Source organism: Peromyscus eremicus, chromosome 12 (genome assembly GCF_949786415.1).
Source record: "Peromyscus eremicus chromosome 12, PerEre_H2_v1, whole genome shotgun sequence".
In the NCBI taxonomy this organism is placed as follows: Eukaryota; Metazoa; Chordata; class Mammalia; order Rodentia; family Cricetidae; genus Peromyscus; species Peromyscus eremicus.
Genome location: NC_081428.1, coordinates 54,028,551 through 54,049,092, shown reverse-complemented (window position 1 = coordinate 54,049,092; position 20,542 = coordinate 54,028,551). Strand labels below are relative to the sequence as shown.

General features: G+C 36.6%; 1 protein-coding gene and 1 pseudogene across 1 annotated transcript; both read right to left on the bottom strand.

The window, feature by feature from the left end:
- Positions 1-2,137: 2,137 nt before the first annotated feature.
- On the bottom strand, positions 2,138-2,445 carry LOC131922801 (alpha-ketoglutarate dehydrogenase component 4-like; annotated as a pseudogene).
- A 2,302-nt stretch (positions 2,446-4,747) lies between these two features.
- Positions 4,748-5,044, bottom strand: LOC131922625 (small ribosomal subunit protein eS27-like). The gene has a single exon (XM_059277450.1). It carries the CDS (start codon positions 5,028-5,030, stop codon positions 4,776-4,778), a length of 255 nt encoding a protein of 84 aa, XP_059133433.1. The 5' UTR covers positions 5,031-5,044; the 3' UTR covers positions 4,748-4,775.
- Positions 5,045-20,542: the final 15,498 nt, after the last annotated feature.

The following is a 20,542-nucleotide window of genomic DNA, read 5'->3' as shown; positions in this document are numbered from 1 at the left end:
CCACCAGTCCTCAAGGGTAAAGGGGCAGAAGTGGTAACAGAAAGCTTTGTAAGTGGCCCATGAGCACGAATAGAGACAGCTCTCTGGGAGACTGCTTTCAGTGAGACAGCTTAGCTTTATTCCAGAGTATAAGGACTATATAGGACTGGGGAATCTGGGTCCAAACCTAATCTGCATTCATTGGCATATTCCTCTCATAAGGCTCCTAGTATGCGCAGCAGCAAAGAAGGCTTCTAGCAGGATCAGTGCCAGGGTTCAAGCTAACGTTAACGCAGGCATCTGGTTCAGAGACAGCTTTCAGATAAGGTCAATCCTGCAGGCCCAGGGACATTCTCTAAACAAGGCCAGGTAGAGAGCACAAAGCTTTGCTGAGGAGGAGGGGTGGAATTTCCATGTTACCAAGCTATGGAGATAAGCTGCCAGGCCATGGGAGACTATAGCCTCTACCAATCAGCAAAAACCTTCCAACATATGTTGTTTGGTAGCAGGTGGTAATGAGTGGAGGACCTCAGAATACATATGTTAAGCTCCTGTTTCATAATTATTACACTTATATTTACTTATGTTATTTATATTATAGAAGATATATACAAGTAATATAGAAATATATACAAATGTTATTTCACATTTTAAGTAAGGATTCTGCAATAAGTCCTGTGAAACATATTTAAATCCACCAAATAATTGGAGGAATGTTCTGACTGAAAACTTAAGGCATTGGCTTTACTAGCAAAGTAAGTCATATGATCTTTACTTTACTAATTTTCATTTTCTTTGTTTGAATGGGGAAAACAATCTATAGATTGTATGATGTTAATGTTTTAAACTGCTATGTGACTGACAATCCCCTTACACTCAATGCAACTAGCATAGGTCAAAAGACAATTAAGATTAGTCGATGGTAAGTTGGCAGAACCCATAAGATTCTCTCCCGGGTACTAGAAAGTTAATTGGATAACACCACTGCATTTATCAGAGGCACACAGCACATCATGCACAGTGCATTTGCAAACAAGGAGTTTTCTTACTCTTCCTCATGCTGGCCTTAGAAATTTGATGTTGTGTGTTGTTTTGTGGTCTCTGTGTGTTGTGGAATGGTTAAATCTAGTTAACTGCCAAACCCACTGCTACACAGTTACTGTTTTCACAGTACCTGACATGCTGTCCTTTTTAAGGGTATGTTATCACTAACTATAGTCACTGTATCACAATAGTTCTTCTGAATTGTATTCCTCCTATTTGTCATCATGTATCCATCCCTTGAGCAACGTCTTCCTATCGTGTTACCTTCCTCACTGCTCTGGCTTCTGTGTGATGAACATTATAGCCGCAACTTTTAGGTGATCAACTCTCTTAGATTCCCACATAAGTGAGATCATGTAGTCTTTTTCTTTCTATGCAAGAACATTTCCTATAACACAAAGACTTCAGGTTCATGCATTTTGCAAAGAATGGGAGGTTTTGATGCTTCCTATGGCTGAAAATTTTTTCATGCGCGTGCATGTGTGTGTGTGTGTGTGTGTGTGTGTGTGTGTGTGTGTGTGTGTATTTGGGTGTCTGTGTGCCACATTTTCTTTATCAGTTCTTTCATTAATGGACACTCTAGTTTATTCCAATATCATACCAATATTTATTCAATATCCTGGTTTATTTTCTATATTTAAATATAGTTGCACTAGTGGAACTGCAAGATCACTTGGTAGTTCTATTCTTTTTTTTAACATTTAATAATGTAGACTTTATGGGCCTGGAGAGATGGCTCATTGGTGGACCTGGGTTTAGTTCCTGGAACCCACACAGTGGCTCACAACTATTTATAACTTCAGTTCCAGGGGATCATAATGTCTTCTTCTGACACACAGTGAACAGGAATACATTCATTCCAAACATTCATACACATAAAATAAAATAAACCATTAAAAAAATCAGAGTTTAGAATTTAAAAAGTTAAGCTTGTGAGGAAGGCAACCACGATGCATTAATTAAGAGATGCAGGTATCCATTTAAAACTTTTATATTTCACTTTAACATAATGTTTATTAAGGTTTTTTTCATATTTTTCTTTTGTCATTTTGAAACTCTTTTGTTGTAAAGATAATTTTTTTTCTGTTTTGATGGCAATTAGTAGTTACAATGATTATTGTGGATTTTCATGTTGAATAAATTCCATTTCTTCTTCAGCTATAATTTCCCTTCTATATTTTAAGGTAATGGCTTGATTATTTCTGCAGTTTCTAGTGAACCCTGATATATCAGTAGATCTGGTGATGTCTTTCTCTTAGAATACTGTGAAATTCTGGAGGCATGAGAAGGTAGCCCTGATCATTTAAAAAACGTCTAAGGCACTAAGTTTAGGATTGCCTCTTTCGTTGGGGACCATTATAATTGGTACATATGGCTTAGTACCTGAATGACCCTGTGTGTGAATGCCATCTTGTTGCCCATTGTTACCCCAGCTGTTTTAGTTTTCAGTGTTTGCAGAATTCACACTTAATCACTCCAGGGGGTTATTAAGTCTCTATTGATAGCTCCCTTGGGACATAAGCAAAATGCTCAGCTAGAAAGATGTTTTAGACATGGACTTTAGACTCAAGAGAAATAGACTCAAACATTCTAACTGTAGGTGGTAACATCATAAAAGGGGTGGGTTAATGGCAGCATGGGATTAAAGCATGGGGAAAGTGTTCTATTCTCACAGAAGAATTTTAAAAAATTTTGTGTTGAGGAGTGTCAAGAGAGGACATCATACCAGATGAGACTCTTTTTTCCTTATCCTGGATGGAGACACAAATGGTTGATGAAAGATGAACAAAGAAATGTCAGATACTGATTCAAAATAGCTTTTACATGAAAAGAAAGGTGAGACACAGAAGCAGAAAATGGAAAGGGAGACATGAGGGTAGATTCCTCTTCAAATCAGATTTTGCATGTATTTTTATTTTGAGAGTATGAAGGAAATAGAGATGATTATTTTGAAGATATGGAAAAGAGAGAAGGCAGGTGGTCCAAAAAGATCGGACAAATGTTTGAGAAGGGGAGATACTGTCTCTGTGACAGAGGATTATTTCTTAACAGGACTGACTCTCTCTCTCTCTCTCTCTCTCTCTCTCTCTCTCTCTCTCTATATATATATATATATATATATATATATATATATATATATATATATATATTATTTTGCAATACAATTCAGTTCTATTTATCAGCCACGGATTCCCTTGTTCTCCCCCTCCCGCTTTCCTCACCTTCCCCCCAGCCCAGCCCCCATTCCCACCTCCTCCAGGGCAAAGCCTCCCCCGAGGACTGAGATCAACCTGGTAGACTCAGTCCAGGCAGGTTCAGTTCCCTCCTCCCAGGCCGAGCCAAGTGACCCTGCATAGGCCCCAGGTTTCAAACAGCCAACCCATGCAATGAGCACAGGACCCAGTCCCACTGCCTGGATGCCTCCTAAACGGATCAAGCCAATCAACTAGGACTGACTATCTTAACCTCCAAGACCAAATACACTCACAGACACTACATTCTGGTGGTGATTTCCTGCCACAAATAGTAATGTAGCCTAGAAACTTGAGTCTCTAAAGAAGTACCTTGTTTGTGGCTTCTCATCAACTGTGTCTAAATAATGCCCCACAAACTTCCTGAATAGAAAAAGTAATCACTGTTGGCTAAGGATTTAGGTTTATCAATATTCTCAGATAATACTTATGGAGGCACCATGAGCTGCAAGCTTCCACACTGGGTGCTTAGAAACAAGTGAAGGGAAAATACAAGCTTCCTCATGGTAACCATGCCAGCAATCATAGGCAATTATTGTAAATGCATGGAGAAAAAAAAGATGTTTGATACGAAAAGAGAGAAATATACCTTTTAAGGCAGGACAATGTCATAGTGTTCTGAATCGCATGCCCTAGCTGTGATTTATTCTAATGAAAATTCTTGAATTTATTCAAACATAGAACATATGTCTTATCTTATGAAACGACAGTTTGGTGGTGAAGAGAGTAGATATATTTTCTTTCCAAACAGCATGAGTTCTATGAGAGCTAGATTATACACTATGGATACCAATTTGCCATTTTGGGGGTGTTTGGAAAGTTAATTCTTTGTGAGTTTTGTCCTGGTAAACCCTTGCAAGAGCATGAGCAAGGAAGTACCAGTCTGTACTACACTTCCATCTTGCTGAGGCTTTTCTAAACTGAATTACAGACAATCAGGAAATACTACTTTCCTATACATGTTGTTAGGCATTTGATCAGAAGACATCTTATAGTCCAGTGCAACATCCCCTAAGAAATTTATTTAGACAAACAACTTAATTTGTAACAGAGTTTTTGAAAGGCTTTGCTATGAAAGAGATCATTGTAAATCCTTGAGAAAACTTCCTTTACAATATACCTTGAAATGTATTGAACAGGATTTTGTTATTGTTTTTCCCAAGCAATATCTTATTGGGTACTTTTTGATTCAACTATAGTAAACCTGAACACTGTAGTCCTTTTCACAATAAAGACAGCTTCATTAGTCATAGGGCATGGTAGCCACAGGAATACACCTGTGTGTTTATCATGACATTCAAAGCAAAAGCAATTTTATATAATTCCAACTATATAGAATTACTGATATTTGTATTTTACCCTAGAAATATAATAATATACTTTGGAAGAAAATAATTCACAGACAAGTTACATTTCTTATAACTAAAATTGGTGATTTTTTTTTTATATCCAAAATGCGTTTATTGGGATGGTTCCCACTCATCTTGAATCAGGTGCTTTTCAGTGCTGCTTCCTCCTGAAGGAGCATCCTTCTGTCAGCCTTGCTTTTCCGTGTGTGGGCTGACAAAGGACAGTGGAGCAGCCAACACACAAGACTACCGTTTGTGCATGGCTAAAGACCGTGGTGATCTTATAGCATCCTGGGCATTTCACGTCCATAAAGTAGGAATTGGGGCTCTGCACCAGGCGCTTTTTAATGTGTTTCTTCTTTTCCTCTTCTGGAAAGGGATGAAGGAGATCCTTTGCGAGAGGCATGTTCTTGTAGGGAGGTCGTCCAAATTGATGATTTTTTTTTTTAAAAAAAATGGAATTGAACATTGTCTAGTGAATTTTCTTTTAAAGATCTAATCCAAATATGTTAAACTATTGTTAAATAACATTTCCTCTAGTGTCTCACCTGGCACATGAGACGGTGTTTTGCTTGTTTTCTTGTTCACGCCCTGTAGTAAGAATTCAGACAAATGAAAAGTCTTGAGCTTGAATGCAATTACACTCATAAGAAAGAGGACACAATAGTAATCTCATCACTTCCTTGTGTTGAAGTCTGGATAACTGCTACCATAGACAGTTGCTGTGGGATGTTCTATATGGCAAATGTGTTGCTGATTGGTCAATAAAACACTGATTGGCCGTTGGCTAGGCAGGAAGTATAGGTGGGACAAGGAGGAGAATAAAGCTGAGAAGTGGAAGGCTGAGTCAGAGAGACACTACCAGCTGCCACAATGACAAACAGCATGTGAAGATGCCGGTAAGCCACGAGCCATTTGGCAAGGTATAGATTTATAGAAATGGATTAATTTAAGCTGTAAGAACAGTTATCAAGAAGCCTGCCACAGCCATACAGTTTGTAACCAATATAAGTCTCTGTGTTTACTTGGTCGGGTTTGAGCAGCTGTGGGACTGGCAGGTGAGAGAGATTTGTCCTGACTGTGGGCCAGGCAGGAAAACTCAAGCTACAGACAGTCTGTTCTAATGCAGTCCCTTTATACTGTACAGGAAACCAACTTTAAAATATAGAAACCTGCCCTGTAAGTAGAAATAGGTAGGAAATTTTTGTCAAAGAAAGTGTTTATGATTTGGGAAACATTCTTCTTTTTATATAAACTTCTGTCTTGTGGCTAGCAAAAACATTCAATAAAGAAATAAAATTATAAATTTTAGACACCAGATTAATTACTTAAATGCTACCCAACTTGTTAAAGTTTTTCTCTAATAGAATTCCCCACTTCCAAACAGGAAATACACATTAAAACTCAGCAGCCGTTTCACCAGAACAAGCCAATGGTCCACTCAGTCTAGAAGCCTGTCTCCAAAGGCAGTTAATAGTGAACGCTTCAGAGGAAGATAGAAACATTTGATAATGCTCTCCATTCAGTGGAAAAACTTCTACTTCTTGCAGAAAGAATACTTATACAGCAATGGAATGTAGAATGAATCTTATTTTAGGCAGGTATCCCCAGGTCTTTAGTCAATATCTCATATTATTTTGAAATGTATTTTTGTTCAAGTCAATACAGAATCAGTGTTGCAAATGAAATCTTAGAAGGAACCACACTATTAAAAGTGAAGAGGTGTGAATTTGCAGATTTTGTTATTTACAGAAGTATTCCATTTGACTTTTGGTGATGAATAATCTGTTATACATTTACATTTTGTCTCCTAAAGGGAGACTATAGACCCAGAGTATATGCATAGAGCTGTGTTAAATAGGATCTACTCTTAGTACAGACAAATATCCTCTAACTCAACTCTTAATTATATATATATATATATATATATATGTATATATGTGTGTGTAAATATATTAAACAGTGTACAAATCTAATATACTGTGTAGAGATAAATGAATTGTACACACACATACAAATGTGTATATCTAATAAAATCAATAAGATCTATAGTATTTTAGTAGTATCAACACCAGCCTCAGGCCTAAACATATACCTAATTGTATTTTCTATGACTTTATTATTGTTTAAAGGGTCTGTGAGTAGAGGGGGAAAGAAGGAAAAAACTTGTTTCTATTCATGTGTAAAGTTCAGGGCATGAAAAAGCTCCAATTTCCATCAAGAAATGTGTTCACATTATTATATGTCCCTGGGATGAGAAAATTCAATTAATTCAGAACCCGTGCATTGGGTCTGACAGACCCAATGATCTTTTCAGGGGATAAATGTTGAAAATGTCAACTTCACAATATGGTAAAATGTGATGTTTCTCTATTAAAGGCACCACAAACCATTTATTGATTTTAAGGGAAAAAACAGAGGAAAAAGAAGCAACATGTACCAATTGAATAGGAAGTCAGACAATCCAATTACAGTTATGAAACTGGAGCATTGAGTCTGACAGACCCATTGATTACAAAGAGCTTCTAGTAAATCCAAGAGAACAGTAACCCATTCACAGATATACATACTCAGAAATGTGTCTCATAGCTAGAATGAATTGTCATGGAAGGCCAAGGGTCAACATTTTATTATTGATTTATTGTAGTTACATTGAGCTGTAATACATATTTGAAAGTTCACTCATGGTTAGTGGTCTTTGAGGAAATGTGGTTTCATTTATGTTCTTCAGCATGATCTGACAATCAGAAATCTGTAGCTAAGATCCAAATATTTTTTATTGTACTTGACCCCTTTCAGCTTAGTGACACAGCTTCACTCTTTGTCCTGTACTTTATCATCATCCAATATTTATTTATTGTCTGCCTGAGTGCTAAGATTATACAAAGACACTCCAGTCAAAGCTTGGTGTGAATAACAGACTACCTTGAGCCTTAGATTCCAAGAGGGATGAGATTTTCATTGAACATATAACCTGATAGCAAAAGCATCATGAGATTAAAGAAGGTTTTTCTTAAAGATTAGTGTGATAAATCTGAACAGGACAGTGTTTACTCTGCCATATGAAAGATAAGAAAGAATAAACAAGTGCTAGTAGTGCACCTGATAGAAAGAGTGAGAAGCTGAGGATACCCTGAATGACACTCTTTCTGCATGGTGGGAAAACACGGATGAGAAGTGGCACCATCCGAAGCATTTTTTTTTTTTTTTTGGTTTTTTGAGACAGGGTTTCTCTGTGTAGCTTTGCGCCTTTCCTTGAACTCACTCTGTAGTCCAGGCTGGCCTCGAACTCACAGAGATCCTCCTGGCTCTGCCTCCCAAGTGCTGGGATTAAAGGCGTGTGCCACCACTGCCTGGCCATCCGAAGAATTCCTAATCTGAGTTGGTGGCATACAGGCAAAGAAGAGGAACTCTTGGGTTTACTATTTAGGTGGCTATTATTCCTCTTTTTGTATGGTGGGAAAACACTGATGAACATTGGTATCATCTGAGGCATTCTTAGAGTGAGTTGGTGGTGTACAGGAACAGAAGAGGAACCCTTGGATTGTTTACTATTTATGTGGCTGTTATTTAATTCACATACTATGAAATGAAGCTTGCTTGTTTTCTTTTCCATGTTTGAGATAATAACTGTGTAATTGCTTCTTTCCCTTCCCTCTTTTCAAAACATCCTATATATTCCTCCTTATTCTCTTTAAAAATCAATGGGCTCTTTTTTTCATAGATTGTTGTTGCAACATAAATGCATATGACTATAAAATATACCCTAAATATAACGTAATTAATCCTTATAATATTACTTTTATATATGATGTCAGAGCTAGTCACTTGTTATTGGATAACTAATTGGTATGGTCACACCCCTATTCATCATAGTCTCAAAGAAAATAAACTATCTAGAAATAAACCTAGCCAAGGAAGGAAAGGACCTCTACAATGAAAACTTAAAATGTCTGAAGAAAGAGAGAAAGACACTTGAACATGGAAAGACATCTCATGCTCATGGATTGGTAGAATTAATATTGTCAAAGTGACCATTTTCTTAAATGCTATTTACAGATTCAATTCAATCCAAATCCAAATCTCCATCTCATTCTTCACAGAAATAGGGAAAACAACAAACAAACAAAAAATTATCCTACAATTCATATGGAACTCTAAAAGACCCAAGATAGCTAAAACAATCCTGAACGAAAAGAACAATTCTGGAGGGATTACTATTCCAGATCATATGATAGATTAGAGAGCCGTGGTTTAAAAAAAAAAAAAAAAAGATGTGATTCCAATACACAAACAAACAGGTAGATCAATTGAATAAAACTGAAGACCCAAACATGAGTATATGTAACTTCAACCAAATGATATTGACACAGATATCCAAAACATAACCTGGAGGGATTAAAAAAAAAAAGCATCTTCAACAGGTGGTGCTGAGAAAACTAGATGTCCACTTACCTCATTTGTGAAATGTCTCTAAATTGCTGGAAAGCATGGAAGGAATTTATTTTTCTTGAAGAGAAATAAATTGATGTTAAGTCTCTATCACATTTAACATCACTATTCCCCCATGAATATAGGCAAGATGCTGTCTTCATAGGATACAAACAGGGAAGAGAACCAGCTCAAAGTTCAATAAGGACCTTAATATCCAGGAGAGTGATGTTACTTCTGTGTTTTAGGACTGGCATATTCTCCAAGGTTTATATGTTAAAAGGTTGTCCCTGAACATAGCAATGTAGAGAGGGAAGTGTTTGGGGGAAGTGATTGGATCATGTTTGCTCTGATCTCATTGGTAGACTCATCCATTGTTATGCTCAACAGCTGATGGAGAAATTGGAGATAATGGAAAATGTGGAGCTAAACTGTGTCACCAGCCCCACCCCCATTTCTTTCTCTCAGTTTCTTGTCTTCCATAAAGTTAGCTGCTTTCTTTCATCCTGTGCTCCCTGTCCTGTGGCTCTATGCCATCAAAGTTCAGAAACAATAGAGCTGAACAAACATGTATAGACACCTCAAAAACCAGGAGACAAAATAAATCTTTTCTCACTGAAGCTGAATTTCTTAGAGATTTTGTCACACAGTCACCATATGATGATAAGTGGAGCCCCTTGCTATTCTTAAAGCTGCTGTAGTCCTTGGCAGTTCCTTACTCTGTATCTAAAGTATTCAAAGAAATGTGAACTATTAATCCTCTAGTGTCTAATGTTGCCATCTCAGATACTTTGAGATACTTTAAGAAAACTCATATATTACATCACTTATATGTGGAGTTGAAAACAGAGAGTAGAATAGTGGCAACTTAGTGTTGGGGACATAGGATGATGATCTGAGTACACAGGTGAAAGGTCATAGTAAGAATGATTTAGAAGAATAAGCACTGGTGATCTGTATTGAAATAAGGTCATAATAATATTAGTAATATGGTTTATATTTCTTTTTGGGGTGGAAGAGGAAGATTGATGGCGATTGAAATCAAATAAATCAAAGGCTTTAAACATGACAGGCAAAACGCCTTCCCATTGAGCTATATATCCAGATCTTTATTGCATTTTCAACGTAGATGAAACAAAGTGAAATGAAGTAGGTTTTTTAATGCTTTTACCTCAAAGAAAATGGTAAATGTTTGAGGTATGAGATATCTCAATTACCCCACGTTGTGCAATGCACATTGTATAAATGTATTCAAAACACACTATTCTCCATAAGAGCATGTGCTTATTGTCAATTAAAACTTAAAAACTATCACTGACAAATTCTAATGACCTGTGTGATCATATGAAGATATGTGTCCTTCAGCTTAAAATTTTGAACTAAAGAGATGGCACTCAGAAGCCAGCTTACTCAATCTCTCATTCTGGAAGAACCAGTTTCTATAACAACGGCCTTTGTTCATATTCTTGTTCCCATGTTATCTTTCCCTGTCACACTTAGAATGTCCCATGCCATAACAACAAATAACATGCAAAGTGTAGCAAAATCTTGTCAGTGACTCGCAACAAGAGCAGTCGTTGCAAGCAAATGTGTTAAACTTTTAAAAGATGAAGCAATACATGAAGAGTATCTGGCCAGTTAATACTTGAGCAAATAGGAAATACCATTTTTTCAATTGTTTAAAATACCTATTTTAGTTGCAGCATTGAAAATCCTTGGTTTATAGTATATATAGCACAGTGGTGCAAGGGAGTGTTTATTACTGCAATGGTGGTTGACCCCACACAGTTCAATCAGTGTCTTTCCCCCAAATTACCAGAAGTGAGTAGTTGATATTATCTGATTTAAAAAGTCACTGAACACCTTCAAAATACATAATATTATCTGTACTTTATATGATAAAAATTAACATGCAAAAATAGTTAGCCACAGCAGTTTCTCATATGAGGGAACAGTCAGAATTTTAATCTAGTTGCCTTGGCTCCAGAGCCTCATTTCTTTTTCTTTTATTGCAAATAGATTTTTTCACTTAATATACTCTGATTCTAGTTTCCCTTCCCTCTGTTCCTCCCAGTTCCTCCCCACCTTCTTCCCATCCCAATCCACTCCCTTTCTTTTTCTCATTAGAAAGCAAACAGGATTCTTAGGGATAATAATAAAATAAAATATGATAAGATAAATAAAAACTAACACATAAGAATAGGACAGAATAAATAGAAGGTAAAGAGCCCAAAAGAAGGCACAAGAAACAGAAATCCACTCATTTGTACACTCAGCAATCCCATAAAAACACTTAACTGGAAGCCACAATGAATACACAAAGGACTTATAGATTAAATATATATATAAAATAAAAATAACTTTGGGACTGGAGAGACAGTTCAACAATTAAAAGCACTGGCTGCTTTTCCAGAGGTCTTGAGTTTAATTCCCAGCAACCACATGGTGGCTCACAACCATCTATAATGAATCCTGATGCCCTCTTCTGGCCTGTAGAAATACATGCAGGCAGAACACTGTATACCTAATAAATAAATAAATATTAAAAAAAAAAAAACTTTTTTAAAAAGGAAAAGTCCTGACATGAGATTATGAGATAATGAACTTCCAAGATACTGTTTGAGTTTGTTTTCTGCTGGTCATCTACTGTTGGGCATACAGCCTACCATTAAGAGTAATTTAGTTTCCACAGTGAGACTCCCTTGGTGGAAACTGGTTTTCATTTGCAAGTGGCTATCTATTGGACACTGCTTCTGGTTTAGGGCTTGGGGATGTGTCCACTTCTCCATTCTACTCCATCTGGTGCAGACCCATGCAGGCTCAGTACATGCTGCTTCGTTCTCTGTGAGTTTATATATGCAACAATCTTGATAGTTTAGAAGGCCTTGCTTTCTTGGTGTTCCCCATACCCTCTGACTCTTACATTCTTTCCACCTCCCATTTCATGAGGTTCGCTGAGCCCTGAGAGGAAATATTTGATGGAGACGTAATGTTTAGGGCTGTGTTCCGAAGTCTCTCATTCTCTGCATGATGTCTGGCTATGAGTCTCTGTGTTTGTTTCCATCTGCTGCAGGAGGAAGTTTTCTTGTTGATCAAAGCCCCATTTCTTGCAGTCTACCTTGCTTAAAGCCAAATAATTCTGATATTTTAACTGCTACCCTCCTAAATATATAGCTTTTACCACTGGCTTAAATCATTAAAGTTCTTTTTATAATTTCACTTGTGAGTATTAGTATAATTTCTAAGGCAAAAGTTGGTATATAAATGCCTATGTCATCGGTTTGTTTTTCTCCCTGGGAGTCAGAAAAGCTGGTGAATCAACATAGATCAATGAAGGCCATGTAAAATGACCCTGTTTAAGAATGTTGCAGCATAGGGAAAACATCTTTGGTTGTAGAAATAAGCACAAAATAAAGAATATTCAGACAAAGTAGATTTCTGTTTAGATTTCGTCTATTTTGAAGATCACTTTAACTTATTTGATCATACACTTCTAAGTGTACAAATAAGCACACAAATATCCCTCCCCTTAAATCTAGCCTTCTTAGATTTTTACAAAGGAGAAAACACGGCAACAGGAAGAGATGGGAAAATCACCCAAATCACAGGCCACATGTGATATCTGCAATCCATTTCTGTTTATCTTTGGGCCACTTATTTGGTCATCAGTTAATCTTCTGGGCATTTGTTGGGCCTGGGGAAATAAAAGGAAAGTATTTGTTCTTGGACCTCGGGGACATTGTATTCTTCTGCAAGGAGCCACAGTGTGACTTCACGGGTATTAAAACAATGATACTAAAGCATGCCTGAGTCCCACAGGATTCCAGAAGAAATAATCTTGGTGTATAGAATATGTTCACTGTGTGAGGAAGGAATGACTGGAAGGTGTGATATCATTTGTATGTTGGCTTCTTTGTTTACAACGATTTCTATATGTATCCTGAGGTAACTGGACATCTAGAGATCATTATTGAGTAGTGTGATACCCTAAAGCCCTAACCAACAATGGCCTGTTTTCAAAACCAGCAAATGCTGAACACATACATGGTTTATGGTACATTTCAACCTTGGAGAATACTGTATTAAAATTCCCTCTTCATCAGACCATCATACTAGATGAACTAATGCTGACTATTCTGTAGTTTTTTTTTTTGACAACTTTATTCAGTGCTTATTTTTACTAGAGTTATTATAAACATTTTTATTCCCTGCTGAAAATACAAAAAAATAGCCTGTATTCGTGGAGTATAAAGCGTAATTAAAACATTTGATTGCTAATGGATGTATTTTTGGGATTCAGGTCAAAGTAATCCTTACAAATATGATCAAATAAGATCAAAGTGATGCTGATATGCATAAGCTTTCAGACAGTCAGACATTGACAAAATGGAAAGAATAGTGACAACCATGCTTCACATCCAGGCTTGTTTCTCGTCATTTATACTCATGGAAGTAGGTAATGAAATGTATCGAGTTCAGATAAAGTTGTCAAATTCAAGCACGTGTGTCTAAATTGCATCTCTGCTTTATGTAAAACAAAGGGATGTGTAGAGAGCATGTGGCAGGCTGAATAGCATGATTGAAATTGGGAATCGAGAAAAGCAATCATGAAGATGGGAAAAGTGGACGTGACTTTCCAAAGAAGTGAGGACTAGATGATCTCAAGTCAACTTTAAAGCAGAATTGCTGTGATGAGTCTGCCAATCACTTATTCTTGGATTCTTCTGGAAATACAAATTTTGTGTAGCTGATAGCACCATTAACAATGACATGACTCTGGAAGCAAATAGTTTACTGATTAATACTTGAATTACCACCTTTAAAAGTCTTAAACTAAAAGAATCTGGAAGACCTCATATTATTATATAATTATGAGAAGACCTTTTCTTTATTACAAATACTTAAAATTTCTACATCTGGGACACCATTTTCCTTCCCTGAGCCCAGAATCTGATACCTTGTGACTTCTGTAGGCACTGCACTACCTGCACAAGATGCACAGACATACATACAGTGAAATTACCCATATATAAAAAAATTAAGAAAAAAAATAACTTAAGAAATGTAAGATGAGAGTGCTAAGCATTCAAAGAGGAGAAAGCACACTGAACCTAGAGTCCCATGACTTTTTGTGCTAGAATGCTCATAGGAGATTTATAGCTCTGTTCTGTATATAATGATAAATTTAAGAGAAAAAAAATACTCCTCAAAAAGCCATGGTTAAATCATAGTTGTTTGATTTGACAACTTAAATGAGAGAATTAAAAATGACTGTATGTTTCCAGGAATAATACCTTGAAGCTTTGAATTAATACGGTGCCTTATAAATTTAATGCCCTTTTCATTTTATCCTCAGAATAACTCCTGGGGATGAAGAGGTGAGATGCTTAGCTCAGAACTTGGCACCCTGTAAAAGCCTCAGAAACACTAATAGCTTAGACAGCAACAGTGACGCTGGTGTTACAATTGGATCAGGACAGTTTAAGAAATTAAAGAGCTGAAAAGTTTGCATTTCATAGACCCTTGGGTGTTCCTAAAGCCTGGTAGGGGACAGTCTTCAGAAAGTCAACTTTGAATGTGCACTGTGAGGGAAAGCCATGGGCACTATTAGTCAGGGATGGTGGATTGAGACATTTGCTCTTCCAGAAGTAGAACGATCTGTCCTAAGTGAAGCACAGGCTTCATGCTTAGAACCTACAGAGTGAAAAGAAGAGATTGATTAAATATGTTGCTTCCAACTGCAGCCATCCACAATTTATCATTTCTAGCTACTGTGATTATTTTGCATTCAGCACAAAGATGGCAATCTGGCAGGTTTGTGAGCCTTGAGACTCCAACAGATTGGGGCTGAATTCTTGCTTGTTTGTCAAGGCAACAGAGCATGCTCCTGTCAGTCAATGTGCCTTTTCTTGCCGTGTCGAAGCCATTTCCACAGGATGCCACTGTCAGTTGCATTTCCCAGATATGGCTCCAAAATATTGTAACAAAAGTTGCTATTTAATTTGAAGTTGTTTTGGCAGGTGAGCTCTGCTGTTGTAAATTGTGATTCTAAATCTGTGATTTACGGAGGAACAAGCCCTTGTTGAAGTATGAATGCTATTTAACTTAGAAAAAAAAAAACTACGCAGTCAGTCACTTAATCAGTCTGATGACAAAGCTCTGTGAGTACCTGGTAAATGCTGAAACCATAACTTGTACTTTTGGAGAAAAACAAAAAGAAAAAGTTGGTTCATCTGCCACAGAATTTTCTCACTTAAAATGGTAAAATATATCCTCAAAATGAAAAGCAATTTCAGTATTAGCAATTTAAAAAAAAATCAGTGAATAAAAGTACATGGTTCAGAATTGAAAGAAAATATAATTAGGTGGATATAGGCCAGAGGCATTGTCTACTGATAATAGTTTATTACTGAGTTTCTACATGATAGGCCTCAAATTAAGGGTCCCACAAATAATTAGAGAAAATTAATATAAATTAATGTCTTTTTCTACAATTGGGTAAGCAAACTTTGTGTTCTAAGAAGTTACTCTTCTTGAGCACCAACCTTTTCCTTTGGGTACACATGAGTGTGATTCCTAGGCTGCCTCCCATCCAACACTTGTAGTAGGTACAGCAAGGCAGTGGAGGGGTTTTGTCGAGGCAAAAGGCAGTTGTAGAGGTCTCCAACATCATTCACTTACCTTGCTGAGACAGCAGTTAAAGTGGGACCTTTTCGGCCTCTTTGTCACATTCTTCAAGGACACTGGCTTCCATAGTGTTTGAGAACACAGGTCATAGACGAGAATGCCTGGTACTCTTGTCTGGGTTGTTCTTTGGTGCAGGTCAGGATGGTCACTGTAGAGGACAACTGACCTTCAGTATCAGTGTTGCTACACTGAAGCTCTAGTGACAGAGGAAGAAGACAAAAAGATAGGAAGAAACAGGAATAACTAGGTTCTGGTCCAAGAGACCTAGCTGACAACACTGATGTCTTTGAGTGATTCTGCTCATTGAGATGGGCAATTTTTAGCCGTGTACACCATTCTTATTTCTTTTACAAAAACACCTCATATCTTTATGAATTTACATATTTCCATGCTTATTTTCCCTCTTTTTCATCTTCATTTTACTTCAACTACTTCCTTTGAGGGAGTCTTCCAGGAATTAATGAGCTTTCTGATCTGATTTCTAAGGCTGGGATTTAGAATAGGTGGTTACTAGGGACAGGTGATTTTAAATGTCAGCTGATAGCAACAGATGGGAAATTGCTGTCCGAGAGGGACTCAGTATTGGCCCTTGTTAAGAAAATGCTACTGTTTTGAAGAATACTCAACGTGTAGACCAATTAGCAAATATATTATGAAGAAAAGATTTAGTTTAGAAATACTCCACTGAATTTTAGCCTTTGAAAAGAACATATGTTCTTGAATATTGTCAAGAGTACTTCATCTCCAGCCTTCCTTTATAATGCTTCTGTGATAAATTGTGTTTAGTAATGACAACTTATATTTATATCTATATTTCCATTTAGAAAGGACCATCAAATATATACTATCATATTGATTCTTGACACCACTCTGTGTAATGACTATTGTAGCTATTATGATGTCTATGTCATAAATAAGGGGAATTAGACACAGAAAAATTAGATGGCTCAGTAGGTTATATTCAGAATCATTTAAAATCATTAGTGACTGAATATCTCCTAAGTACTAGGTAATTGCTGCACTCTAGCACCTATTTTATCTTTTAAGTTACTGTTTATGAGAACCTGATGGGATTAGTGGTGTTACTGAAAGTTAGCTGATATGTTCAGAACATGTAAGTCATTACTGAGAAATGTGTAGCTCTTAAATAACAGAACTAAGACAGAAGTCTATGTATTATCATTTTAAGTTCCTAGCATTTTTTGCTATGATGTCAAACACAGTTGCTATCATTATATGTAATAATTAGCGTATAGAACCTAAAGATTATAATTATCACTTAGATATATGTCATAAAATTATTTTCTCATCATGCCAGATATCTAACAGATATCTAAAGTATAAACATACACACGATAAGTATACCAACAATAATGATAAATTTATCACTTACTAGATATGATAAACTCTATATGTACATATTAATAAAGACTGTATTTTTTGGGATTTGATCCCCGATAGTTTTGAAATCCTGCCACTGTCTTTGTTCTTGTACTTCATATATCAGCAGAGTAAATTCTGGTGTTCCCTCCTTCAGTGCTAGCAGAATATTGAACCATGGTCTGGTGTATGCAAGTAATTTTGTATCTTGCATCATTTCCTAACAAAGCTCTAACTCCAAGATAGTTGTCCCTCTTTCAAGCCACTTTTGGATTTGCTTAAGAGCTGGCCTTGTGCTTTCCAGAAAGTCTCATAATGTAATAAAATGATTATTTCATATCCCTTGGGGTGTGTGTGTGTGTGTATGTGTGTGTGTGTGCGCGCGCGCATGCGCGCGCGCATGTGTTTTTTTTTGGTGATCAATCTTAACATCTGCATGGGAGGACTACACCAAAATACTTCTGTGAACTACTCAACACATAAATTCATACTTATCCATCATGTTGAACCACAAAGTTATTGCTAATTTTACTTGGCAGGTCAGAAGCCTGGAACATTAATGAAGGATCTACATTGTAGATACATCTACTTTTGTGTCTACAGAATGGTAGAAGGAGAAATGGGAAAGGAATTTGTTTTTACAAAGTTAAGAAAATTCCTTTTAGCCTTCACTGGAAAACAATGACTTCGAGGTATCAGATGACTAGTGATTGAGTTAGATAATGTTTTAGAAAGTTTTATAAGGTCTTTGGTAGTTGTACTAGAGATAGGTATAATGAAAATTGGTATTTCACAAGTTCCTGCCTGTTTATAATCAAATTGTATCCTTTAGATATATAAAAGCTCACCCTCAAAACAGTTTCTACATATGCTCCCTGAAGAGAGAAATTGGAAAATACAATCTGGCTGAATTTTTCACTCCCTGCTGGTTTAGAGAAAGCTTAATTAAAATGTGTTACTGTCTAGACTCCCTCAGCTGAGTCTCAGTGAGACTGGAATGGGGTTTTCAAGGTCTTTCTTTACCTTATCTTTCCTGCCATGTCTTCAGCCTAAGGACTGAGTCAGAACCATTGTGTATTGGTACCTTCTGTGTGATTGTTTAACGGAATTTGCCATAAATGCTAAGAAGTATAGATATTAAAAGCAGAGAAAATTTCACTCATGTCCAAGTAACTACTGCGGTATTTTGGCCATACTAGGTTAGGGCCGAATTAGTTGTATGGATTGTGGAGGTCATTACTTGGGAGAAATATCTGTGAGAATTCATGCTAAATTATTAACTGCTACCTACTTTACAGTGCTTCCATCTAAAATGATTGTTGATCATGAAACATCCTTTTAATGTACAACTTATTCCATCATATTCTATTAGAATTTTTTAAACCTATTTACCTTGTAGATAATTTAATCTCAAATAGTAAATGCTTTTAATGGTGAACATTTACTCCAAATTGTTTTCTTGCATTATTTTGTTTCCTTTAAACATAAGACAGCTGATCTCTAGATGTATGTTTGTTTGCTTTGGTTGGTTTTATTTCATAAACTCACTTCCAGCTATCTTATTTTTCCATGTACTCTTAGCCCACCTAGTGCTTGCAAGTCTCCCTTGGATTCGTGCCTTTAGTCACGAACAAGCTCTATACAGGAGGTGGTAAGTGACATGAGTGGGATCAATAAACAAGCTGCCGTTGTGTACTGTGGATGTTTGACTATAGCCGATAAGAGAAGATGGAAGACAAACAGATAGGAAATGCTTTCTTCCTCAGATGAAGTCTGAGGAATCTGACAATAATAGCTTCAGCTTCAAATGAAGTCAAAATGGAGGTGGCCATTAAAGCCACCCTCTAGTGTTAAGTAGTGCCAAAGTGAGTCATTGTGCTGTGCATGCAGTGACCTACAAGTACTGTTTACTGTATTATTCAATTTCTCCACGTACCTATCTTGGGAGAACAAACAATTTAACTTGCCTGTTGCACAGCGAAATAAAGAGGATATGATGTCGGAAAAGTCCCACAGAAAGGTAAAAAGAAAAGAGCGGGGTCTTCAACAAAAGAAAGCATGAATGGGAAGTCTATTTCTGGGGACATTGGGAGACTGTGAAGACTGGTTTCTTGATAGAGTATTCAGAAAGATGTGTAAAAGGCCATGCCTATTTGAGTGTAAGGATAGTTTCATGTCTTTCAAAAATATGTTCTATTTCCTTTAACCATGTGCCACTGTACTTCCATTCATCTATTCTTTAGCTCCTTTTGTGAAGGTGGGCTATTTGGCTCCATGCTATGCTTCTCATGTAATCTTTGTCTAACCCTTAAGTACATCCTTCAGTTCTTCTAAACCACAATCTTTTCATTTCTAAGCTGTGGATAGTTGCTTTACTTATCACACAAGACCATTATAAGAATTGAGTGAGATAATTCTTTGAGATGAAAATCTACCCAGATATTGTTATTAGTATTCCTTAATAATAATCACTAGTGATAGAATCTACTTCTTGTGTAGGATGGTCACTTTTGGTTGGTTTTAATATTGTTTATTTTCTCTGCTGGTATTGAGGATGATGTTAGAAATAATCATATTTGAAAGTTTCACTTTTCTATCAAATGAAACTAAGCAAAAGCTTCTTTATTCCTTCCTTTTCTGAACTATGATAAAATAGGAACTGGACTGGAACATAGGCTCAAATGTCATAGATTTAATGAAAGGGCAAACAAATCTAAGGCAGTTTGCTTTAACCTAACGCAAAGTGCACCTTTTTTATAAAGTTGTAGCTGGATTAATTAAATAAAAATTTAATGAGCTGAATAGGACTTTGTATCCTGAGGGAATAAACACTAAACATCTCACCCCATGCTACTAGTACGTAGAATGCTCTAAATCTCAAAATTATTATCAAACATTGATAAAGTTTTAAATGCACCAGGGAGACATTTAGCTTTCCAAAAAATGAAGATGAATGAGAACAGGAAAGGGAAGAAAAGACATTTATTTCCACACTCATATCACAAAGCCAATAAAAACATCTGCATAAGTAAATTTTTTGATCTTTAGGTTTCAAAGTACTATGGATACAAAACACAACCCTTACCTCATCACTAAGAGACAGTTTGTTCTTGAACCACAAGGGAATGACCAAGGTCTACTAACACTGATACAGTTGGCCTCAAATGACACATCCCAAGGTGAAAATAGTTTCATGAAGTTTTTATAGGTACAAGATAGAATCAAGTCATGAATCAATGAATTAAAACAAAATGCAGCGATCTAAACATCAGGAAGATGGGTTACAGTGAAGTGGGGAAGCTGCTATGGACTTCAGATGCAGCTGGATACGTTTCTTAGCTTTGGGTTGATGAATGTGAGAAGTCTGTTAATATATTCCCAAAGGCTTATAAAGGCAGTCATAGCTAACCGGACACATAG

Excerpts from the sequence above, each read along its gene's own strand:
- LOC131922625 (XM_059277450.1), bottom strand. The coding sequence starts at position 5,030 with ATGCCTCTCGCAAAGGATCTCCTTCATCCCTTTCCAGAAGAGGAAAAG.